General features: G+C 38.5%; 1 protein-coding gene and 1 pseudogene across 5 annotated transcripts in view; both read left to right on the top strand.

Annotated features, from left to right (window-relative positions):
• epha6 (eph receptor A6) overlaps positions 1 to 22,433 on the top strand; it is a 234,191-nt gene extending 211,758 nt beyond the window's left edge. Inside the window, exons 10-17 of one of the 5 annotated variants that reach the window (XM_088353348.1) lie at positions 1,397 to 1,522; positions 4,824 to 5,009; positions 8,678 to 8,739; positions 10,266 to 10,475; positions 10,548 to 10,697; positions 17,121 to 17,314; positions 17,606 to 17,755; positions 21,539 to 22,433. In XM_088353348.1, coding sequence (XP_088209474.1) covers positions 1,397 to 1,522; positions 4,824 to 5,009; positions 8,678 to 8,739; positions 10,266 to 10,475; positions 10,548 to 10,697; positions 17,121 to 17,314; positions 17,606 to 17,755; positions 21,539 to 21,653 — 1,193 coding nt within the window. In that variant the 3' untranslated portion in view covers positions 21,654 to 22,433. Of the gene's footprint in view, positions 1 to 1,390; positions 1,523 to 4,823; positions 5,010 to 8,677; positions 8,740 to 10,265; positions 10,476 to 10,544; positions 10,698 to 17,120; positions 17,315 to 17,605; positions 17,760 to 21,538 lie in introns of those variants that run through there. The other 4 variants (XM_088353347.1, XM_088353346.1, XM_088353345.1 and 1 more) reach the window with 4 other exon arrangements.
• Positions 22,434 to 25,002: 2,569 nt separating this feature from the next.
• LOC148352612 (U2 spliceosomal RNA) lies at positions 25,003 to 25,092 on the top strand (annotated as a pseudogene).
• The last annotated feature ends 232 nt before the right edge of the window (positions 25,093 to 25,324 follow it).

Genomic DNA, 25,324 nt, shown 5'->3' with positions numbered 1-25,324 from the left:
TTTGTTCTTTGGTTTCAATGTATAATGGAGCAGTTTTACTCAACTGGTGGGTCGGGACCCAAAAGTGGGTCGCGAACCTGTTTTCAGTTTCGGTTTCAGATTACTTTTGCAAAATAATGCTAATGTAAAGGGGTCATTTAATCTTATTAACAGTAGATGGTGACAATGCTTTGCTTGATCTATTTTACCCATTTAGTCGTTTGAGAGGGACTATGTCTCATTTTCTCTTGATTTTGTCAGTTTCATTTCCGTTTTCTGCCCCAAAAAAGTTAGTGATAAGGGGAAGGAAGAGCCGTGACAACAAACTTCGAGTCAAAGAAGGAATCGCTGGCTAAATAAGAAAATGGTGTATGAATGTCTGCCATTGAAGCACTCGAGGAAGTAAATAATTTAAAAATGTTATACTTTTGGCTTTTTACCTGTATATTAATCTTTATGAACTGTATAATAAAATAATTTTCAATATTCAGGCACCTGCTTCATTAAAATTTTCAATTTATTTTAGTTTGTAGTTCGTTTAAAGCATTTTAGGGGGTCTCTTATAAGCGATGTAGGCTCATGTGCGACTAATATCTATATCTATCTATATATATATGTATATATATATATATATAAAGTGAATAGATTCTACTTTCTTTGCTTTAAAGTGCTCAATCATTTCATTGAATACATTTGAGAAGTGGAAATTGTTTCTTGATCTGGGTCCCAGCTTGTCTTTTAGGTGGAATGGTGGGTCCTAAAGTCAGACTAGTTGAGAACCTGTGTAATGAAGTACTTAATACGAAAATATTTAGACTTTAGCAGGTTTTAACTATTGCGGGGCTTTTTTGGAATGCAACTTCCGTGAAAAACGAGGGATTACTGTAACGTAGTTTAATTTAGTGGCCAGTGGAGAAAGTAGCGTGTGACTTTGAGAGGTGGACAGTCTCCTTCTTCAGGGGCTTATCACGTGTTGTTTCATGCATCAGAGACAACAGATAGCTTTTTTTTGGTTTGTTTTTATTTTGATATGATACTGTATCGATCACCCAAGGTGAAGCCCAGCATGCGTCTGGCCTCCCTCCTGCCTCTGCTGAAGATTTCGCGACTTGCTCAAGGACACTTGCGCAGCGTGCACACGAAAGCATTTTATCAAAGTTGTGTAATAAAATCAAGATGTGTCGAGATTCCATCGGATCTCAATTTGGCTTTTGCTTTCCTGCAGAGATTTGCAGTTGAGATTATTTCCCCCGCACACTGTTGTGTAATTTCTGTTTTTAATTAAAAGAGCTCAAGAGTTTAATTACATTTTTTTGAATGATGATCATCTCCGTATAATTAATTTCACCCCTTCGACTTGATCAATGTATTAAAGGGAAGGACACCACTTTACTAGTTTTTGTTCTTAAAGTTGCAGTTCCTTTCCCGGGGATTAAGACGTACGTGGACCCCGATACTTATGAGGACCCCGCCCAAGCCATCCACGAGTTTACTAAGGAGATCGACCCATCTCGGATCAGGATTGAAAGAGTGATTGGAGCTGGTATGTGTTCACGTGTTTCAGATTTCTTCTTGTATCACATTTACATATCCTTCACCTTTTCCCTGTATTTTATACAAGGTTCATTCACCTTTTTCATGGCCAAATTCAAGCCCTTTTAAAGACTTTCAAAGCCAACTTACATTTAAAAAAAGATAGGTGCGAATCATGTACAGTGGGACCTCGGTTCTCAACCAAAATCCGTTCCAGAACCCTGTTCGAAAAGCGATTTGTTCGAACACCGAAATCATTTTCCCATTACAAATAATGTACATCGTTTTAATCCGTTCCAACACCCTGAATGTTTACCTTTGTTTACATATAAGACACAAATAACATAACATAAACAACAGGCTAATCGTACGTTCGCGTTATCGTAATCTTCCGTACGAAAGATTACGCTCACATGAACGTGTAAAAATAAAAAAAAGGATAACGAAAAGAATTATGAATAGGATTTTTTACCTTTGTGGTGGTCAGCAAAAGGCGCAGGTGGATGGCGGAGAGGGTTGGAGGAGGAAGGAAAATTATTGTTTTGAAGGAGAGTCCCCTTCCATGAAAACTTCGGGGAGCTTTTCTGTCTGAGGGGTGCTCACATGTTCAAATCTCTTTGCTACGGATGACTCGGCTACAGGATGTTCTTTTCTCTTAAAATATCTATCCAATGACACTTGTTCTGCCTTTTTTTAGAACTTTTCGGAAGTGGTTTATGACAGTGTCGTTAAAGTCATTGATGACTCTGGTGGCTGCAGCTTCATCGGGGTGGTGGAATTTGACGAAATTCTGTAACTCGGCCCATTTGTTACACATTTGTTTAATCTCGGACGTCCCCTAGTGTAGTGGAGGTGCAATTGCACCTGAGAAAATTAAAAGGAGTAAAAAAAAATGTGATGTGAAACATCCACCCCTGGACGGTAGCACTGCACTACAGTTAGCCATAGCTGTATCGCGGAATACTTAACGTGGTTTTGCGACGTATTTTCATCACCCGTACGCCGCTCAGCATCCCGCCCTCGCGTACGCACTCACGCGTCGTACCCGCGTTCGAACTCCGATTTTTGTTCGAATTATGAAGCAAGAATTTCTCGATTTTTTTGTTCGGACTCCGATTTGTTCGAACTGTGAGTCGTTCGAAAACCAAGGTTCCACTGTATTTTGCAAAGCCAGACACATATCTGTGATTTATATATGAGATTTTTGATCTTGTGCATGCATTTATCAAGACATATCAATTTAAGCTCTTGAGATATTGGCAAATATATTTGTTTTTGAGACAAATATCTCCTCATAGAGGTGTTGGGTAAAATTTACAGTTATTATGTTGCTTACATTTTCAGGTGTTGGGAGTTCTTCCCATTACAATTTACCACTGGGGAAAAAACTACCTTGATTATTTGCATGGTCCATCATAAATGTCCATAATTGATACGTAATCCTTGCACTAATACACATATTGTAATGTCCTGTTAAAGTGTAGCATGCACCTGTCTTAGGGGGGCATGAAACTTCATAGGACAATACTGTACAAACTAATAAAAACTGCCGTTAATCACAAGGGAAGAAATGCAAGAGCAAAGCGAAGCCACCAAAGAGCAGTGTCTATGTTATTTTTTAGCAGACTTGAGAAATATTGCAACAATTTCAAACCTTGAGTAATTCACCCAAAATCTTGGCACTTTTAAATCTTTAAACACACAATAAAATTCAAGCATTTTCACGGATTTCAAGCACCCGTACGAACCTTGTTAATTCTTTTTCATTATTATTATTATTATTTCAAATTTGTACTCTATATAACCATGTTTGCATGGTGAAATAAATTAAAAAGACAGATCTTATAATTATATATGATTATTTACAGATAATTGGTTATTTACAGTGCAAATATGATATGACATAGGTGCAATTTAGTTTAGTGTGAAATTGAAATTGGTATTGTGACAGGTTTGGGGACAAAGCTGTTTCTGAGTCTATTTGTTTTGGCTGCGTAGTCTTTCTGTGAGTAAATAGGTGTCGCGTTGTGTTTGTAAGGGTTGTTATCGCTTCATAAAGGGGTATTGCAATCATATTCAAGGTAAACGTTTGGCTGAGGTGGAGACACCTTCATAACACACACGTACAAATTATCCTTGCATTTGTTTTGCACGTACCTTAAAAAGTGCGAAAGAAGTCGTTTTTTGAAAGACACATTTTTTTTAACTGCCATTGACTTGAATGTAAATTGCAACACTGCCCTCAGGTGGCCATGAACGGTACTTGTTGGCGGTTTCAACTACATTAAAACAACTTCTTGCAATTTTCCCCAAATTCGTTTGGACAACCAGACATTTGAGAATTAAAAACGAATAAATTATTATTATTCGGTCATAAGTAGGATTAAAATATATTTCATCATATTCCCTAATGTTAATTTGATAATAATTCGTTTGTTTTACAGGGAACCTTTCAAGACAATCCTCTTTGTCACCATAATACTAAATGTGTAATACAACGTGTTCAAATGTAATACAATGTGTACAAACATTTTTGAAATGAGCAGAAAAAAATATATCAAACACTTACTATAATTCCATTGTTTTGCTAATGGCATTTGAATGCTGAGCTATTGGCTAAATGGGGATTAAATATCTGATACTGTAAAGAGCAAATAATTGAGCTGATTATAATTTTTTTTTCTTCTTAAAAATCAAATCAGCAAATTGTTTGAACAAATCGCCATTTCTGCACAAAATCAGATCATTTTCAAGATGAAATTACATAAATTACACTTTAAATAAGCTAAATGATCTGCCAAATGCCATGTAAGTACCGTAAGTTAACTTGTTGGAACCTTTTTTATTTTATTTTACTTGTCAATTCTAAAATATAGTGATTTCAAAATATGCATTCAAGAGTATATTTTCTTATTGTTTTACAACTAATGCGAAAAAAAAAATTACAAGAAATTAATGTTTATACTCATCAGAAATTGCAGTGTGAACAACAGTTTCATCATGTCCTCAGCTATGCCTCCCTCTTTACACGAGACACAGAGCTCACTGCATGACAGGGGATGCTGCAGAATTTGTACAGTATATATGTGATATATATATATATATATATATATATATATATATATATATATATATTGTGTGCCCTGCTTGTTTATAGGTTTTATTATGAGGGTATTTAAACTATAACATTCTTAAAAGTTTATACTGTTTTTCCCAACAAGTCATTTTGAGTCTTTTTAACACTTGTTTTAGGTTAGACTTCACAATACAGTGACATACCTTCAAAGTTTTAGTGGGTGCTTTCTCCTCAGGTGAATTTGGAGAGGTATGTAGTGGCCGCCTGAGAACGCCGGGCAAAAAAGAGATCGCCGTGGCAATCAAGACCCTGAAAGGCGGCTACGTGGATCGTCAGAGGCGGGACTTCCTGCGCGAGGCCTCCATCATGGGGCAGTTCGACCACCCCAACATCATCAGGCTCGAAGGCGTCGTAACCAAAAGTAAGAAAAATGATTTTTCTTAGTTTGTATTTGTACTGTCAAGAACTTGGAGACAAAGGCAAAGTTGATGGAACTTGCATGTACTTTGTTACACAGAGGCATCTCGCATTCTAAGCAAGCGTCGTTCAACTATCAAGATCTTACACTTTTGTAGAACAGGACCAATAGGGCAATATAAGACTAAAGAAATACTGCAAAAATACTACAAAAAAAAAACTGCAAAACTAAATATCTGTCATGATTACCGATGTGAATCACCTGTGCCCGCTCATATGGCGCCAACCGCTGCGGGCTCTGATTGGCTCCCTGTCCCTAGTTAAACCCAGTCCTGTCAATCCCCTGTTGTCAATCCGTCTACGAACCTCAGAGTATACTAGGCAAGCCTTTTTCGACCCTGACTCCCACCTGTCCCGTTTTTGCTACTGTCTGTCTCTGGCTACGACCCGTTTTGATCCTGACCACGTCTTCTCTCCCGTTCCGGCTTACGACCTCTTTTGTCCCCGACTACGTCTACTCTCCCGTTCTGGCTTACGACTCGTTTCCGACCCAGTCCCGGCTACCGAGCCGTTTTTCCTTCCCTGACACCATCGCTCGCTACGGAAGATCCACTTCCGTGTTCTGAATCACAATCCAAATACGAGAGCGACTTGCTTCCCGCAGTCCTTCCTCTTCCCTTCAATAAAACTTGTGAGAAACGTAACACAATTGGGTCCTGTTTTTGTTCTGGTCCTGACAATATCAAATTAAGTGCTTAAAATTCTAAAATCTCATTTTGCTTTAATAGAGAAAGAAAAAGGAAATACTACAGCAATACTACATAAATACCACTAGGTTAATACAATAATACTACGACAGAAATACCTCACTAATAATCTTACATGTAGATGTTTGTATGTTTTTGATTTCCTACATGAGAATAAATTAATGGGTTTACAGGCCCCGACTCCTGGCCAAATTGTTTAACCCAGTGGTTCTTAAAAAGTGGGGCGTGCCCCCCTAGGGGGGTGGAGACATGCTTCGCCAAATGGGGTGCCCGCGCGTCTGACCTCTGAGCCTTTTTTTTTTTTTTTTTAACTTTCCATAATCAAATGCAATTGCACCTCCACTACACTAGGGTGCTCTCTTTGCTCTTTTCTCTATAAGCATTAGGTATAACACGTAGAGTGGCGCAGACCCTCAAATGACCCCATGGAAAAAAAATAATCGACCCGGATGAGTAAACAGACTTTTTGGGGGGCGTGCGAGAGGATTTCTTCTTCCAAGGGGGAGCGTGACAGAAAATAATTGAGAAGCAACTAAGACTCAGTTTAAAACAAACAAATACACTTTCCTATACAATAATAAATCAATAAATGATAACTCAAAACCATATATTTTCCACAGCTCTATAAAACAGGGGTCGGCAACCCTTTTGAAGCTGAGCAACTTTTTGTTACCTGTTGGCACCGAGGGCTACATTTCTAAAATGACAACTTTTAGGTTATAACTAGGTTGTTACCGTGTTATTATCAGGTTGTCATTATTATAAGTTGAGTTAAACTAGGCTTAGTCAACCACAAAAGCATTATGTCAGTTAAAAATAACATTTCCTGGAAAATCACAATGACCCATTACTGGTGAGCTACTCAAGTGTTCATAGGGTGCAACCTGGTCCACGTAGGAGACCCCTGGTATGATCAGATATATCGTTTTGAATTCAAACACGTTCTTCAAAGACTGAGAATAGCTCGCTAAGACTGAAAACCCGTATGTAAATAACAATTGTGAGCTGCCGGTTATCTCAGGTACACGGGCACATTTTATGCTCCGGAACACATTTCGTCTGCCAAGGTTTATCATTAAAACACCTTCCTTTTTGCGCCTGTCTTACGTCCTCCATCTTTGGCTAGCGCCATCTGTTGTTGTTGTTCTTAGGAGACTAATTACGGCGAGTATTGTGCTGTGACTGACAGGCATACCTGCAGTTAAATAACAGGTGACACACCACTAGACTGTGATAAAACAGGTGCATTTGTTTTTGTCTTTTTGGGAGGGCTCATAAACTATACTGCAGAAACTTTATGGTCCAGATTTTGCTTATTATTCCTTCATGAGAGACTCTAAGGGTGACTTTAAATAAATAAAACTTTATATTCCAATAAATAAAACTTTTCTCAATACCTTTGGTTTAGTGATGTGCAATGAGGTCCGTGTCGGGTGAGGCACAGCATGATTTACAAATAAATAAAGCTACCGTAAATTCCGGACTATAGAGCGCACCTGATTATAAGCCGCACCCACCACATTTTAGGAGGAAAACAGATTTTGTGCATACACAAGCTGCACCTGTATATAAGCCGCATGCGCCCACATTAAAAAAATGAATCACAAAATTAACCCAAACCTGACTTCAAGTCCCGCGATTGAAACTAAATGTCCTTCATTAAAGTCCACAGTCTAAAAATCACAGCCGGCAAACTGAACGGAAAATGATACCGGTACTCAAGGTTTGATGCAGACCTGCAAAGTCAAGGTCCCGTTGAAAGTAATCCAAGGAAAAAAGTGTATATTTCCAAAGGTAAGGGTGGGAAAAATATATCAGATGAAGACATTTACTCACGCAACTCCTTTTTCTTTAGGGCTGAAATCAGAATTCTTGATCTAATTATTGCCCTTTACCATGAAGCAAGAGAACTGCGCGCCTCACTCTGTATCTGTCAGGAACCGGAACAGGATCAGGACCCAAACGCGTGACGTTTCTCACACAAGCCTTTAATTTTACGGGAAATGGGGAGTCATGCACGTTGGGCAGCAGTCTGGCGTGAAATTATATGAAGCCAAAGGCGGACGAGATCGATACCAATTGCCCGAGTAAATATCGAACAGATGGGATCGATAACGCACAGGACGGGCCAGACAGGATTGATAATGACAAAGGATATCGAAATAAAAAAGGACAAACTGGACGGGAATGAAAGCTGGAGAGAAAAATAAACAGGACAAATATAGACAAACGAAACTGGAAACCGATATTAAACAGGACAAAAATAAACTGGAACAATACCGGACAGGAAATGCCAACAGGAAACAGGACCGAGTCAAAACCCACGTCTTGCGGGGCAGAGGTTCGTTGACAGGTTGACAAAGGAAGAGGAAGAGCGCTGAGCTTAAATAGAGCCAATCTGTCAACAGGCCGCAGCTGGCGCCACACAGGCGGGCCCAATTGGGCGCCATGGCAACCATGACAGTATCTGTAAACGCTCATCACAGCGATACGTTACATACTAATTGTATTTATAATCTTTATAATACAATGTAAAAATATTGCGTTTTAGAATAAGAAAAACCCCAAATTGTGAAGTTAGATAAAAAATTAAAATGTTTCACTGAATAAATATAACCATTTAATATATTTTAAATTTTCTTGAGAGATCTTCCCAATTATTTTTTGCAAATTTTTAATGCAATAAAACAGGAAATAAGCTAAGCAGCAACATTTTTAATTTTCTGTTTGCGTATTTTGAGGTGGCATTTGATTTTAAATAGCAAGTTAATAAGCATTGCTCCACGCAATTTACGCTGTGTTGTTTACTGAGAGGGAAAAAGGACATTTTTCTTTTCCTCTTGACACAATTTAGGATCTTTGCACAAGTGCAGGTATATCTTTAATGTGCTCTTTTATTTTGCAGGTAGGCCTGTGATGATTGTGGTGGAATATATGGAAAATGGATCGTTGGACTCATTTTTGAGGGTAGGTGTTTCATTGTGCTGGATAAATGAAGCTTCATGAAGCATTTTTTGAGTGTGCAATCTGAGAAGTTTGCTTTAAAGACGTGGAAATGTCTTTAGCTGGATATATTTAATATCCGATACGAGTGTCGATAACAGGCACAAGCACTAATACAAAAAACAGTGATCCAATCTTTTCTGTACCACGGACCAGTGTTGTCTGACAATAGTCTCGTGGCCTGGCCCACCTATCTACCTATCTATCTACCTTGGTCATATCCCTCGAGGGGTGACACACAGCAAGACAAACACATACAATAACAAAGAAAATAAAAAGGGGAAAAGTAGCACAAAAAAAAAAACCCCACAAACATTTTTGGACCATGGCCAACCCAAATGCCCAAACACCCAAACAAGTTAGGCACCTCGGCACCTAAGTTGGTCATGCTTTTGTCCCTCCTGATGAAACGGGACACAAGAAAGCAGACATGTCACTCGGGTCAGGGTGACACAACACACTCTTTTGTTCCACAGCAGGGCCCAACAGCTTTCACTGGTTTACCCCTGCCGCATCATACAGGTGGGGGCCGGAGACCGAAAAGTCTTGCAAACTCTAGTTATAGGGTCACTAAATGTGAGAGGATGTGGAAGTAAAGCGATTGAGTGGAAGAAAGAGGAGATAATGACTAAAAGGAAGGTTGATGTGTTAGCCTTGAGTGAAACAACAATAACATTAGTGATAATAACAGTAACAAGAATAATAATACACCTAAATCCACTGTGAAATTACAACTAGACCACCAGGGATGTAAATTACCGTATTTTACGCACTATACGGCGCATCGTGTTATAAGGCGCACCTTCAATGAATGATATTTTAAAACGTTTTCCATACATAAGGCGCACCACATTATAAGGCGCTACAGTAGAGGCTGTAGATGTTTATTTGGTTTGAACAATTTTATTGATACTACCAACATCAAATAAACAATGTGAGGTTTGAACAATTTTTCTCGACAATCTTAACAGCAATTAAGCATATTCACAATTTCGTGCCGCGCTAAAGGGAATGTCAACAAAACAGTCAGATAGGTCAGACAGCAGAAAAGGCATTCGGTTTTATCTCAGTTTCACACTATTTTTATTCACGGTACAGTCCTGAAAGATGTAAACTACCAAAAAATTCCACCGGGGGATGGGGGCAACTTAGGTGTATCTGATGATGAATCGAAATTTGAAGGACATTAAGTAAATACGTTGTAAATTTTATTTTAGTATTGTGTTACTAGTTTGTCAATAAATGATTTTGATCATACCACCACGTGTTCAACAATGATGAGATAAAATATGAAGCTTTTTCCCATGTCCTCTACATCCCCTGTGGTCAATTGGTTAAAATTTGCCACTCTTTCGACTGCGATCCAGGTTCGATTTGTTGTTGCAGTCCTATTTCAATGACTGCTTTAAAACAAGAATGGATACTGAGGCAGTCTGTTTTTCCTTTCTATAGACTGTTAGTTGAATTTATCTTGTGCCCTCTTTTGTCAGCAACACGACGGTCACTTCACTGTAATTCAGCTGGTGGGCATGCTACGCGGTATCGCCTCAGGGATGATGTACCTGTCGGACATGGGCTACGTCCATCGAGACTTGGCGGCTCGCAACACTTTAGTCAACGGGAACTTGGTGTGTAAAGTGTCCGATTTCGGCCTGTCTCGAATCCTAGAGGACGACCCAGAGGCCGCCTACACGACCACGGTGAGGGCGCTTCCGGCTCTTTTCAGACGAATATGTTGAATTTATATGTGCGTCGTTTTATCGCGAAAGCAGGGAGGAAAGATCCCCATCCGATGGACGGCTCCAGAAGCGATCTCGTACAGGAAATTCTCCTCGGCTAGCGACGCGTGGAGTTACGGCATCGTCATGTGGGAGGTGATGTCGTACGGGGAGCGGCCGTATTGGGAGATGTCCAACCAGGACGTGAGTGTGTTTTTTCGTTTTTCAGTTTCCGTATTTTTCGCACTATAAAGCACACTGGATTATAAGGCGCAGCCCAAAAATATTGTATTTAGGATATATTTTTCATATACAGTGGAACCTCGGTTTTCGAACGCCTCTCAGTTCGAACAAATCGGTGTCCGACCAAAAATTTCGAGAAATTCTTGCTTCGCTGTTCGGTCTAAAAATCGGATTTCGAACGCCGGTAATGCTTGAGTGCGTACGCTAGGGTGCGATGCTGAGCAGCGTACGGGTATTTTAGCCCCTTATTATGCCTCTGAAAAAAGTAAGTGCAAGCAGCAAAGTTGCTACAGGTGAAAAAAGAAAAGCAGTGCGTATAACTATTGCATTTAAGAAAGAAATAATAGCCAAATATGAAGGAGGTGTGCGAGCGCCTTCTGCTGACCACCACAAAGGTAAGAAATCCTATTCATAAGATTACGATAACGCGAACGTACGATTAGCCTGGGTTAGCTTTAAGTTTATGTTCAACATTCAAGGTAAACATTCAAGGTGTTGGAACGGAGCCCAACATTGAGGGTGTTCGAACGGAGCCCCCTTTCCAATGAACCGCTCACCACTTGTTGTGGAGACACGGGTGCTAAATGACTTGTATACTACCTGATTTTTTTATTTTGACACGTTCATGTTAGGGGAATCTTTCGTACGGAAGATTACGATAACGCGAACGTACTATTAGCCTGGGTTAGCTTTATGTTTACGTTAAACACTCAAGGTAAACATTCAAGGTGTTGGAACGGATTAAAACGATTTACATTATTTTTAATGGGAAAAATGATTTCGGTGATCGAAAAAATCGGTTTTCGAACAGGGTTCTGGAACGGATCATGGTCGAGAAACGAGGTTCCACTGTATAAGGCTTTCTGGATTATAAGGCACATGGAATTGAATGAATAAATGAAAACTTTATTCGAAAATCAAAATAAAAACAGAACAAAAACAATAACTCAACAACAAAATATTACATATGTTCGAAAAGGGTTAGTAAGAAGCAAAGGCTTATATTCCCTGCCCCTTCATCTTCCCCAGCAAATACACCAATTATATAACAACAAATGTAATGATATTAATAATAACAGTCATGATATAAGAATAGCAACAATAACACAAAGTTAACTAGACGCACTCTTCCCAATCTCCCGCACCACTCATACCCCACTCTCCTCATCTCTGTATTCCGCCAGGAATGTTTCTTTGTATTTAAACCTGAACAAGTGAATAGTCGGACACCGTTTGATCTCGTCTTGCAAACCGTTCCAAAGCTTGACTCCAGACACACACATACTTTTCCTGGTGGTTCTCACCTTTGGGATTATGAATTTACTACAGCCCCTTAAGTTATAATTTCCCTCTTTCCGAATGAATAATTTATGGATGTTTTCTGGCACTGTTTTTGTTGACCCTAAATAGCAGTTGTGCAGTGAAAAATTTTACTAAATCATCTAGTTTTAATCATTTGGACTGCAGGAATAAAATATTAGTATGATCTTGATATCTTACCCTGTGGTTCTAACTGCACGTTTTTGGGGGATAAAAAGGGGCTGTAGTGAACTTTTGTAATTATTGCCCTAGACTTCTGCACAATATGTTAAGTATGGCAGAACTAGAGAACAATAAAATAAATACAATGCATTGTAGTTTAAAATGAATTTGGCTTTATTAATTGAAATGCTTTTAGATACTTTAGTTTGTATGTGTCTGATGGGTGTTTTCCAGCGTAATTTATTGTCTATTATAATTTGGAATTAAAACTAAACTAAAAGTTAGGGTTGCAACTTAAATATTTTATATCATAAAAATAAGAGGGCACTCAATGACCACTGTTAATGATTCTCAAAGGCAGCACAGTTACCGTGTGCATTTTAATTTGACAACAATTGAAAAAAGAGTAGACAATTTTGTAATCACAATAAATTTCATACTGCTATGCTAAGTTGAGCGCTTCTCTTGTTTTCTTTTATCAACCAACAATTAAAATGTTAACCACAAAAGTACAATCAAAAATCACTCTATATGTTTCTCAAAGGCAGAACAGTTACAGTATGCAGTATCATTTATTTGTAACTATCCATTTCAAGTTTTATCTAGCGTATTGTCGGATATATATAGTGCACCGGATTACAAGGCACTTTCACATTTCTGGCCGATTTGAGGTTTTCCAGTGCTCCTTGTAGATCGGAAATTACGGTACAAGTGTTTTTCAACCAGTGTGCCGGAGCATATTAGTGTGCTTTTAGACATTGTCTAGTGTGCTGCTGGAAATGGGAACATTGTATATCTGCAAAAAAAAATAATACAAATGTTCAGTGACTTAGCTTTCTTCCAGTGAACAAAAGAGAAAAAAATACCAAAATGAAAAAGTAGTGAAAAGCTGGAAAAAAAATGAAACAAAAGGAGAAAAAGAGAAAAAAAGAGCAGAGAAAATTCAGAAAAAAAACCCAAAAGAAAAGAAAGAAGCAAATAAAGGGAAAAGGGTAATAGAGAACAAAAAAGAAAGAAAAAGTAACAGCTAGGAATAAGATTTTTTTTTTTTAAAAGGGAGAAAAACACAGGGAAAAAGAGGAAAAGGTTTGTGTTGCATTCAAATAATTTCCTATTATATCAAGTTAATCTTGTTGCCAACATTGTACTTCCACTAAAAATGTAATGAAATACAGTTCTATATCGTGCAACCGATGAAACAAGCCCCCCAAAATGTTAGTATTATGCGACAAAAGATACCAGGAATAAAAGAAATGGAAATATTGTGAAACAATTGTAAAAAAAAATGCCGTTTGTAGGCCCTGCAACATATGCAATCGTACATTAGTCAATTCATTCAAAAGTGAAAAATAATTTTGCATTGCCGGAAACTCAGCAAAATGTAATATGATGTCAAGTTTTGGACATGTTTGATAATGACTTAGTTGCCACACTTGGGATTGCTGTTGCTCACTGTTGTTTCAAGCGTTGCTCACCGACTTTGTGTGAACGCTCAGACCCGTGAAAAATTAGAGGGAACATTGATTGGTGTGATCAATTCACTTCAGAGTCTCCGTAGTTTGTATTCTTCCTTGTTCTTTTAAGCCCTGGTTTTCGGTTGCACTGCACAATACAGCGACATAAAGTGAGCAAATAATACACACTGACCCTTTAAACATTTTAGACCGACAGTGTTGAGAAATACTGACTTACACGATCCTTGCCTTCAAGGTGAGCCTCCAGCTTACCAGAGACTTTGCGAGTTCAAACCGTAACGGACAAAAAAAGTCAGTTCAAGATATGCTAACACTTCACTTGGCAGCATATCATGTTTTTCCTGCAGTCAAGAGAGCAATCTCCCCAAAATGTTCCATTAGTTCTATCTCATTAGATATTGTCGGGACAACTCAGGGAAGGCGGGGTTCGAAAATGGAACATGAAATATTCGCCGAGCGTCTATGGCGAACTAAAGAGAGTGCACAGGTTAAAGATGTGTCGGACTTTGATTCAGTCCAGGGGAAGTTTAAAGCTTCGGCTTCACTGTGCTCGACTGACCCGCTGATCCGGGGGGCAGCATGAGCGATATCCGTTACTCACTCGAGCGAATGTGAAAGGAACACACTTAGGTTTTTATACTTGTACAAATTTAGACAGATCTCATGGTTTGTCCACCCTTTTCACATCCAAATTCAAGCACTTTTTAAGTTTTAAAGGTGCGAATCATGTATTCTGCAGAGCCACAAATATATTTGCGATTTACGTATGCGAGTTTTAATCATGCGTGTGCATTTATCAAAAAATATGATTTTTAGATCTTGAGTAATGTGTAGATAAATTTATTATTATTATTTCGAGAAAATCTCTCCCCATATAGTAGTTGGTTAAAAAAGCCGGTAATATGTAGCTTACATCTTCAGTTGCAGTAAGTTCTTGTCATGATTACTTGATGTGAGGCACCTGTGCCCGCTCCTTTGGCGCCAACAGCTCCGGACGCTGATTGGCTCCCTGCCACTGTTTGAACACCCGGCTTTCTGTTACCGGTTGTCAGACCGTCTGAGAACCTAAGCACACGCTAGGCAAGCCTTTCGACCCTGACTCTCTCCTGTCCTGATTCGTGTTTGATTCCCAGCTCCGAACCTTTTTCTGAACTTGGATACGTTTTTGCTCCCCCTCCGGCCATGAATCTGTTTTTCCCCGCTCTCGACACTGCCTTCGCTCGCCACGGAAATTCCACTTCCGCGTCTGAGTAACCTGCTCCCCATGATCAACGATCTACGGATGGTGTATACTACCCTTTCCCTTCTTCCTAATAAAACTAAGAGAAACGCATGCAAGTGGGTCCTGTCTTCATTCTGGTCCTGACAGTTCTTCCCATTAATATATACTACCGGGAAACACTACGTTCATTTTTTGCATGGTCCATAATTAATGTCCATAATTGCACTAAAACATATTTCATAGTGCCCTGATTCAGTGAAGCATGCACCTGTTTCCATGTGCGCGACCCATAGTGGAAAATGACACTTAATAGCACAATGCCATACAAACTAATGCCAGCTAACATTGATCCAGGGGGAAGAATAAATTCAATGGCATAGCCAAGCCACCAGAGAAGTGTCAGCTTTATTTCCAAGCAAGATTTGTTGATAAACACGGCAACAAAATCAATAATTGAATAGCACCTCACCCAAAATGTAAGTACTTTTCAATCCTTGAAAACACAACTTTAAAATTCAAGCATTTACAAGGATTTCAGGCACCCATACAAACAAATGTGACAAATGTGAAATTAAAAGTGATCTTGGCCATACACAAAAACACGTAGGAAGCATGTATTCTACCATTTTAGTTTTGCTTACTTTCTGATCAGAATCCCAAAGTTATAAAATACTAAAAAGGTAGAAACGGAATTTGACATCAGTTTGGATCAGTGATTGGTGAACTACGGCCCGCAGGCCAGATCAGGCTCACCAATAGATTTAAGTACAAGAGAAAAATAGTCCATCAAACAATGAACTGCACTTTTAATTATATGAGTACATCTTTTATAGGAGTACCTCTAAACACAAGTTTTCGAAGTTCTGATAGAAAAGCCGTCATTCGTAATTTGCTATAAACTGATGAAGGGTTTGTGTAAACTACGGAAAGATTTGAGTATTTTGTGTCAGGACCAGAATGAAGACAGGACCCACTTGCGTACGTTTCTCTTAGTTTTATTGGGAAGAATGGACAGGATTATACACACGATCTGGAGATCGCTGGTCGCGGGGAGGAGGTTGCTCAGGCGCGGAAGTGGTATTTCCGTGGCGAGCGAAGGCGGTGTCGAGAGCAGAAAAAACAGGTCAGTAGGCGGGACAGGAGAGCAAAAATCGTGGTCAAGATCAGAAAATGGGTTGAAGCCGGGAAACAGACGGGGGCCAGAACAGGAGTGAGTCAGGGTCGGAAAGCTTGCCTAGCGTGAACTAAGGTTGGCAGACGGACTGACAACCGGTGACTAAAAGACGGGGTTTATAAAGAGACAGGGAGGCAATCAATGGCGCCAAAGGAGCTGGCAAAGATGCCTCGCATCAGTAATAATGACAATTTTGCTGTTGTGATAAATTCCAGAGAAAATATTTGACATTTATTCATATAAAACATGCACCCTTAATTTGTATTCATTACAAAACGGAGTGAAATTTTGTTAAACAATTTCTAAGTTCAAACGAAGCATTGTAAGTGACGAACGTTGTTGAATAAGTGCAGCCATGATTCAAATAATTTATTGACCACGTAAACTATAAACACAATACCAACATAAAAATTGTTCAATGTATATATTTAACGTCCAATTCATCATCAAATACCCTAAGTGTTTTGCCGTCAATGTTTTTTTTTTTTTTGCGTTTATTTATTACTTTCAAAACGACTTTGTTTCCTCAGTTCTCCAATATTCGTTTTTCATAAAGTTAATTAGGATTTGACCCTCTCGCCGCCGTGGCCTGGGTTTGATTCCTGTTGCATCTAATGGTTTGTGATTGTGGTTCGACATATGTTTTACCCATCAATCGTAGCACAAATACAGAAATATACTACCGTGCACTCAGACTTTGAATTCTTGCATTATACACGAATGAATATGGTATTTCAAAAAATAATTGTATGTCTGCTTGAGCAAAATGTAGACAACGATATAATTTTTTGACGTTATTGTGAATTTGTGAACTTTCATATTGACGACCTTCCTAAAATATTGTGGTCATAGTTATTGTCTTTTTTCAAACAAATATTACTACAATCAATTGTGTCACAGAAGTTGAGAAATCAGTCTTTATTTAACGTAACGTATGTATTGCCATTATATGTTTGTTGAAAGTAAGATTTTACACTGTGCTGCATTTATTTTAAAATATTGAAGTATTATATTCACTGGTCTCCTTGCAGGTGATTCTGTCTATCGAGGAAGGCTACCGTCTTCCTGCACCGATGGGCTGCCCCGTTGCCCTCCACCAACTGATGCTGCATTGCTGGCAGACAGAAAGAAGTCACCGGCCAAGATTTGCAGATGTGGTCTCCTTCTTGGATAAACTCATCCGCAATCCAGGCAGCTTGTTTCCATTAGTGGAGGACATTCATAGGTAAGTAGCATGCCAATTTTTTACTTGGTTATCCATGCCATACAAATTGGGACCATTTGAATAGACAGTTATCTTGGAGTGCATAAATTAGCTTGATATATTTGAGATGTTATCTTGAGGAATAGCAATGGATACCTGGTGGATGGTCTCTGATGATAAAATGAATTCTGACCATTTATTACTCAGAGCAATTTTCTGTCATGCTGGAAAATTAATTACGTTCCAAATCCAAGACGCTGATAAAAAGACCGCTAGCATCTGATCATCGTACTGTGTTTCTGATTATGTCAGTCTACCGGAGTCTCCCGTGGAGGAAATGGACTACCCGCTGTTCATCTCTATCGGCGACTGGCTGGACTCCATCAAAATGAGTCAGTATAAAAGTAACTTCATGTCAGCGGGCTACAACACGTTGGATTCTGTCGTCAGGATGAGTATCGAGTGAGTAAACAAGTCCCAACTACTGTAAACTCAGAACTACAGAGTGCACCTGATTAAAAGCTGCATGCTCAAATTTAAGAAATAAACACAATTTTGTCTTTGTAAAAGCCGCACCAAGGGCATCATTTCTAAAAGGCCCACAAAAGAAGGAGTACGCCATTTGTAAGCAACATTTGGTATTTATAAAAAACAAAATTGACCGGATAATGTGCGGACTCTCTTGGGAGCTCTGGCCCTGCTGTACGCAAGAAATTGGGCGAAACAGAAAACTACGACCCAACGGCAGATGGATGAAGAAACAAAAGTATCTTAAACTGATGTCTGTGCCCAAAAAATTTAATTTTACTTACACATTTGAAGGGTCCATTAAAAAAAAAACAAGAGGTGTAATCAACATTGACTGTCTGAAAGAGCACACACAAAAACATATAAATAAACTATTCAATTATTAGTATTCAAAAGTTTTAATAAATCACAACAATGTCGTGGTCATTGCGCATGAGTTTTTAAAGTTGGTTACAATAAGGCTATTCCCCCCCACCTGTAGCTCTTTAGTCGATTAAGAGATGCCTGGATAAAATACCGGAAGACAAAAAATGGCTTATCCGGTACTGCTAGAGGATGTGGTGCACGGGAAACTTTGGAGGGACCAAATTTCAATATTTATTCAGGCGTTGCACCAGCCTTTTATAGGCATAAAGGGATGGTTACCTCACATACACCAATTTTAGAGTTGATTGTGATTTATAAAGAGAAACGGGCATAGACGTGCTTGAACACTGTGTTTTAAATCTGAAAGTTTTTGTTCGCACGCACCTCCATACGCCACCTTTAGTGATCTTTCCTACGCACACGTTTATAAATGAGGTTTTAGATTTTAAGCCGCTGTGTTTAAAAAAAGCTACAAAATGAACTACACATCTATTTAAGACAGGCGCATACCTGGCTCCAACTGCGTAGGGAATTTATTTACATCACGTGTCTTTGGATCATGTGACCACTCAAGCTGGTGATTACAAAGTCGAGCACAAAGTTACTTCTGCGCTAAAAAAGAAAACACAAATTGGGTTTGCGTTGTGTAAAATGTGAGCCCTATATTTCTAGACAGCGCCAATGCAACCGTACTGTGGAGAATAGTGCCAGATTGCAAAAATGATGTGGGTTTTGCGATGTTGTCATTGGAATTAAGGAAACCCTAGCAACCTGACAATGAATCAGATGATATTCAAAGAGAATAGAAGCATATTTTTATAGATTTGGATGTATTAATTTGGGACTTGACTTGTGGGTAAAAAGTTTAAATATGTGTGTACATGGTCAATATAGAATACCGCACCACCAAACCCAGTTTTGCTCCTGTTGTGTATTATTTAAAGAATAATGTTGGCAAAAACATTGACTCATGTCTCCTCTTGAAGGCTGCACAAATGTTTTCAGACATCACTGTGATGTTTTTTATTTGGATAGCATGAATGGTCGAAAGGGAAGCTCGCTGTTGTCATCTGTGCCCCTGACTGAGCGCCAAAATTATTACCAATTAATTATACTTTGCACCATTGGCGCCGTTTTCCCCTGCACACTCCATTTACAACAACAGAATTCACACAACTTAATTGGACCTCTGTTAGCTCCTCATTCATTTTACTCAGGGTTTGTACACTTTTTCATGGCTAAATTCAAGTCAATTTCCAATTTCTCCAGTACCATTAAAAGAAGAAATATTATGTAAAGTATGTGTTTTGCAGAGCCACAAATATACCTGTAATTTTACATATGTGATATTTAATCATGCGTATGCATTTATCAAGAGAATTTATTTTTAAATCTTGAATAAATCGCGGATATATTTATTTTTGAGACAAATCTTTCCCCATAAAGGTGCTGTCTAAAAATGTAATATGTAGCTTATATTTTCAGTTGTAGGAAGTTCTTCCCATTACAATTTACCACTTGGAAACACTACTATAAATGTCCATAACTGATACGTAATCCTTGCTTTAATACACATTTCATAGTGCCCTGTTTAGGTGTAGCGTTTATCTGCCCATTGGGGTGTGGCCTGTAGGGGGTGTTGACATTTCATAGGACAAAGTAATGCAAGCTGCTGTTAATCATGAGGAAAGAAGAAATGCAATGGCAAAGCTGAGCCACCAAAGAGCACTGTCCGCGTCATTTCAAGCAGGCTTTTTGAGTAACAATGCAACAATTTCAAGCATTTACAATCACTTCACCTAAAATTCAGTCCTTGAAAACACAAAATTAGAATTTTAGCATTTTCAAGGATTTGAAGCACCTGTACGAACCCTGTTTTATTGGTCTATTGTTGCTGGGCAAAATGTTTGCCACAAAAAAAGCAACACAAACAAACAATGGTTTATCCGGCACTGCTAAAGGATATGGCGCACGGGAAACTTTGGAAGGAGCGAAATTCAATATTTGAACTACCTTTTGTAGGCATAAAGGCGACGGTTAATTTACTTTGCACCAACTTTAGAGTTGATACTGCACTCTCTGACAAAATACTATACGCTCTTACACACACTAATAGTCTCACACATACCAATATACTCTTATACACACTACTATTGTCTTTCAGACAATACTACACTCCCATCCACACCCTACTATACAATACAATATAATGTGTGTATGAAAGTATAATAGTAGTTTCACAATATTGTGTGTATGAGAGAATAATAGTAGTAGTAGTATGTAGTAAAATGTTGCAAAAATGTAGCCGCTTGTATTCCGGAATTTATGGTACTTAAAATAAGCGCCTTTTTACAGTGTACATTTGTAAGCACCAGAGATTAGAGGTCAACCAAAAATCGGCCAGATTATTGGCACCGATAATTGTAATTTAGATGGATATTGGCATAGACATTTTCATTCATCCGACGGGCCGATTATTTAGGCTCAGATGCAGCCTAAATGATCGGCCCTGCCCTGCGTTTTCTGATTGTATAAGGGACCGGAGGCAGAGGCACTGAAACAGGAACTATAACATTAGAGCGGAATAAACAGTGATAACTCTGCTAACTTCTGAGTCCCAACATGCTTGTGAATCAAGTCCGCTAACAATTTTGAGATTTTTGAGTATATAGAGTCCATGGTAGAAAAGTGTGTGAGTGATTTGGAGATAGCGTAAAGTAAATTGTTTTAGGGAAGCACATTTGAGTGGAGACTGAGATATGAACTTTTAGTTTGGCAACCAAGCATGTGTGTTTGTGATTAAAAGCATAAAAAACATGCTAAAGTGGAAGGCTGAGTGATTAGCTGTTGGCATAATATATGTCCATCAATCTGGCTCTAAAACAGAAGTGCCCACACTTTAATTCAGTTTATATTGATTTTTGCCTTGATTTTAAGTCATGTTGGTTGTATTCTTTTAATTTATTGTTAAAAAAACAATGCAATTTTTGGTTTAAATGAAAGATTAGTCATGTTTATTGTGTTAAAATTGTAGTTTATTTACTGTAAAGGGTTTTATGTTTATTTAAGTATCATTTGAATTTCTAACAAATATTCTTTGCTTCTTTTGGCGTTATCAAAAGGTCTTACGCCAATTTTAAAGCTTTTACAGCAAATCAATATCCGCTTCAAATATTGGTTATTTCCCTCCTCTAAATAATTACAATAATTTCCGTATCAGTCATAAAAAACCACGATCAGTCGATCCTTACCAGACATGTTGTTCTTTATCGACATCATTTGCATTCTATATTTATAACCCAATTCGCTTTTGTGTCTCCCTTCCTGCGTGCACCCCTTTCCTCCCTCAAGAGACGTGAGGCGTATCGGGGTGGATCTGATCGGCCACCAGCGGAGGATCATTAGCAGTATACAGAGTCTGCACCTCCATCTACTGCACCAACAAGAGAAAGGCTTCCACGTATGAAGTGGTCTTACCACCAAACCTGGGACGGATACACGCACTGAGAGGAAGGCATTCGAAATCTAAAACTGCAAAATATGAGCAGACCGTGCCTGACTTCTATCCTATTCAGCTGAACAAGACGCCTCCCAGGATAGAAGTCTCTGACTCTTTTTCTACGACACACCCCTTACAAAATCTTTTGGGTTCGAACGGACTATTTTTAAACCGCCGGATAGACATCACAGTCCGACCCGGGCGTCAATTAGGGGAATGTAATGCCTTGTTACAGCTGCCGTATTTTCAGTGGTCGATTATCTTAAGCCAGGGGTGAGCAACCTACGGCCCGCGGGCCAAACAAAAAATGGTCAAAATATAATGGCTATTTAAATCACTGTTTACGGATCCCTTAAATGCTCGAGTCGTCGGGGCACTAATGAGGACACAACTCTAGACAGCTTTCTCCACTGTTGACTGTTCCTGGCCTGTTATTGGGTCGTAGCGAAGTTGGCACCCGTCCATTCCGTAATGTTGTCTGAAGTTCGTCTAATAATAAAAGATGAGGGGGTTTTGGTACCAGTTGTGTCCCCATTGTGTGTCCACTATAAAAAAATAATACTACAGAAATACCACAAATTACTACGACACCATAAAATTTAGTGCTTAATGACAGGGACCTAATATTTTACTACAAAAATACAATTACAGTAATATTATGCTTCAGAATTACTACAAGAATACAAATAAATCCTACAGAAATTCTACTGCAGAAATAGTACAAAAATCTTACTACGAAATACAACGCCAAAACTACAAAATTTTTTTAGAAGTACTACAAAAATCCTACAGAAATACAACAAAAATATGTCTTCATAAGTGCTACAAGAATACGGTGACCAAATATATCGTTTTGCTATAATTGTGAGTGTTTAAAAAACGAACTTTAAAAATAAATAAATAAACAAAGTACAACATTTTGATCTGACTAATCTTATTAAAAACAACAATAAAAAGAAATATTCCATGCAAATGTCTGCATGTGTGTTTATTCATAAATGAGAAAATTGGCCAAATTCTCTAACCCAATGCGGCCCGCCACTCCAAAATTTTGCCCACCCCTGTCTTAGCCTGTAGACCGAATTTTTGGATTATTATTTTTTTCTTGCTCATGTAGCTGCTCCTTGGTGTGCAAAATAGGTTTTTACCCTCAGAAGAAAATAATGTAATATTATATCATTTATCATAAAAGGTATGTGCATTACTCTACTCTCTCTTTGGAGTCTGATACACTAATACTTGAAGAAAGTGGTGAGCAGCAAAGTCCAAGGAGATTTCTTGAATGTAAAAGTGTATAGACAACTAATCAGTAATTATTATCATTATATCTTATATGTGCAGATTTATATGTCAAAGCCCTTGTGAATCAAAATCTTATTTAAAATGCTATTTATGTCAAATCAGTAATAATTTTGCAGTCAAGCAGAATCGTGCAATGGGAGTCCAGTTATCGGATGTACATGTGGAGATTGATAAACTATGAGAGGCCATTTGAAAACTTAATCATACTTGCTCTTACTTTGGACATTATACTCCCACACAGGCACAATTATACTCTCATACAGACACAGTCATACCACACTAATATACTCTCTCACCGTACTACGATACTCTCATACACACTAATATACTCTCTCACACACACACACACTTCTATATTCTTTCGCACATATTTCTATACTGAGAGGCTGTTTGAGAATCAAATCATACTTGCTTTTCGCATGTAACATCATACTCACACACATGCACAACTATACTCATAGCCATACCCATGCTCAAACACTACTATACTCTTATGCATTATACTATAGTCTCATACACACAACTATACTCTCTCACAAATATGCTACTCACTTACACACTCTACTGCACTCTCTGCCATAATACTATACTCTCTTGCACACACGATCAGTCTCTCACACTTACTAATATACTCTTATACACACTACTAGACTTTCAGACATATTACTACACTGCCATCCACACTCTACTATACTCAACAACCATCTCACATACTGTGTGTATGAAAGTATAACAGTAGTTTCACATATAGTGTGTGTATGAGAGAATAATAGTAGTAGTAGTATGTAGTCCATCGCAACCCTAAAATTGATTTAATATACTGTAAATTCTGGACTACAAGCTGCTACTTTTTCCTTACATTTCAAACACTGCGGCTTTATATACAGTGTGATTTGTTCCTATACTCTCACAAAGTGAGTGTGTGAGAATATAGTAGAATGTATGAGAGTATAGTAGTGTGAAAGAGTGTTTTTGCATGGTTATGACTGGGTCTGTATGATAGCATAGTTGTGAGTATGATGTTATATGTGAGAGCAAGTATGGTTTACTTAAACGGCCTCTCATAATAAGCCGCCTTCACAATACAGGAATCGAGCTCATGAGATGTCAAACATTTTGGGGTTTGAAGAGTTGCCCGATAAAAACAGTCACCACTGTCTTAACATACGAATGTTCACATAACTCGGATAGAAAGTGTATTATTTTTAGTTAAATATATATATAAATATATACATATATTAAATATAAGGGATTTTTTTAAAGCTCTTGAGGACTTTACGTTTATTCATTATTTTGCACACACGTGATAAATGAGTCGTTTCAGATTGGCTCTGCTCGCTCACTTGTATGCTTACGTTGTGATCATGTAAAGGATTGTTGAATTTCGTGGCAGTGTAGGAGTAAAGTGTACATATAAAGTAGCCTGAAATGAAAACTTTTGGATCTGCAGTAGTCACGTCGGATGTTTTCGGTTGAAATTACTTATTTTCATTTTGGAAAACAGCGGTAAGCAAATGGTGATAAATATGACGTCAGTAAAAAGGACATTGGGAGTAAGTTAGCCAAAGGAGCACGTACATTTACAGCTGCATCTAAATTCATCTTGTTCTATTAGCGACAGTAATATGTATGCCTTACAGTTGGTTCCTTTTAGCCAACCCGTTTCCATGGAAACAAAAGGACCAAGATGGAGCTATAGACCAGTGTTTCTCAACCTTTTTAAGCCAGCTCAGACCTTTTTTTTTATTCAAAAATTTCTGGAAAGTTTGTTTTTTAAGCTTAAACTATCATGTTGCCTGGATTAAAAGCATAAAACCTTTCTTACCATTTGTGGTTACCATGCCTTAAGAGGTGGTCTAGGTTATTATTAATTGGGATTTTATTGATTTTCAACCTGATTTTCAAAGTTTACTGTGTTTGTATCTTGTTTTTCGGCCCGGAATTGCAGTACCTGCGGGAACGGTCCTCGTGGCTGCGCGCGAAGCAATATATTGGTGCTGATGTAGCCATGATCTTTGATTTTTGCAATCCGGAGATGGAATAAGAGCTTGCTCTGTCCACTCCACGCATCGGCCCGGTATTGCAGTACCTCCGGAAACGGTGCATTCGCAATGATCGCAGCAAGGCTTTAGGGCTAGGACCTTGGCTTGGCCTTTTGGCTGAGAGTAAGTGTCCCGGCTCCTAGGCTTTGTAGCGTATTATGAACTGACCGATAACGGATAATGAATAACGAAGATAGAACAATAACCCTTAAAAACCCCAAAACCCCTTCTAGAACAAAAATATTTAAAATTAGCAAAAATGATCTGTTGGTGGAATTGTATTGCAATCTTAAA

This window comes from Urocampus carinirostris, chromosome 14, assembly GCF_059441175.1.
Source record: "Urocampus carinirostris isolate Australia breed hairy pipefish chromosome 14, RoL_Ucar_1.0, whole genome shotgun sequence".
In the NCBI taxonomy this organism is placed as follows: Eukaryota; Metazoa; Chordata; class Actinopteri; order Syngnathiformes; family Syngnathidae; genus Urocampus; species Urocampus carinirostris.
This window is presented reverse-complemented; position numbering and strand designations above follow the sequence as displayed.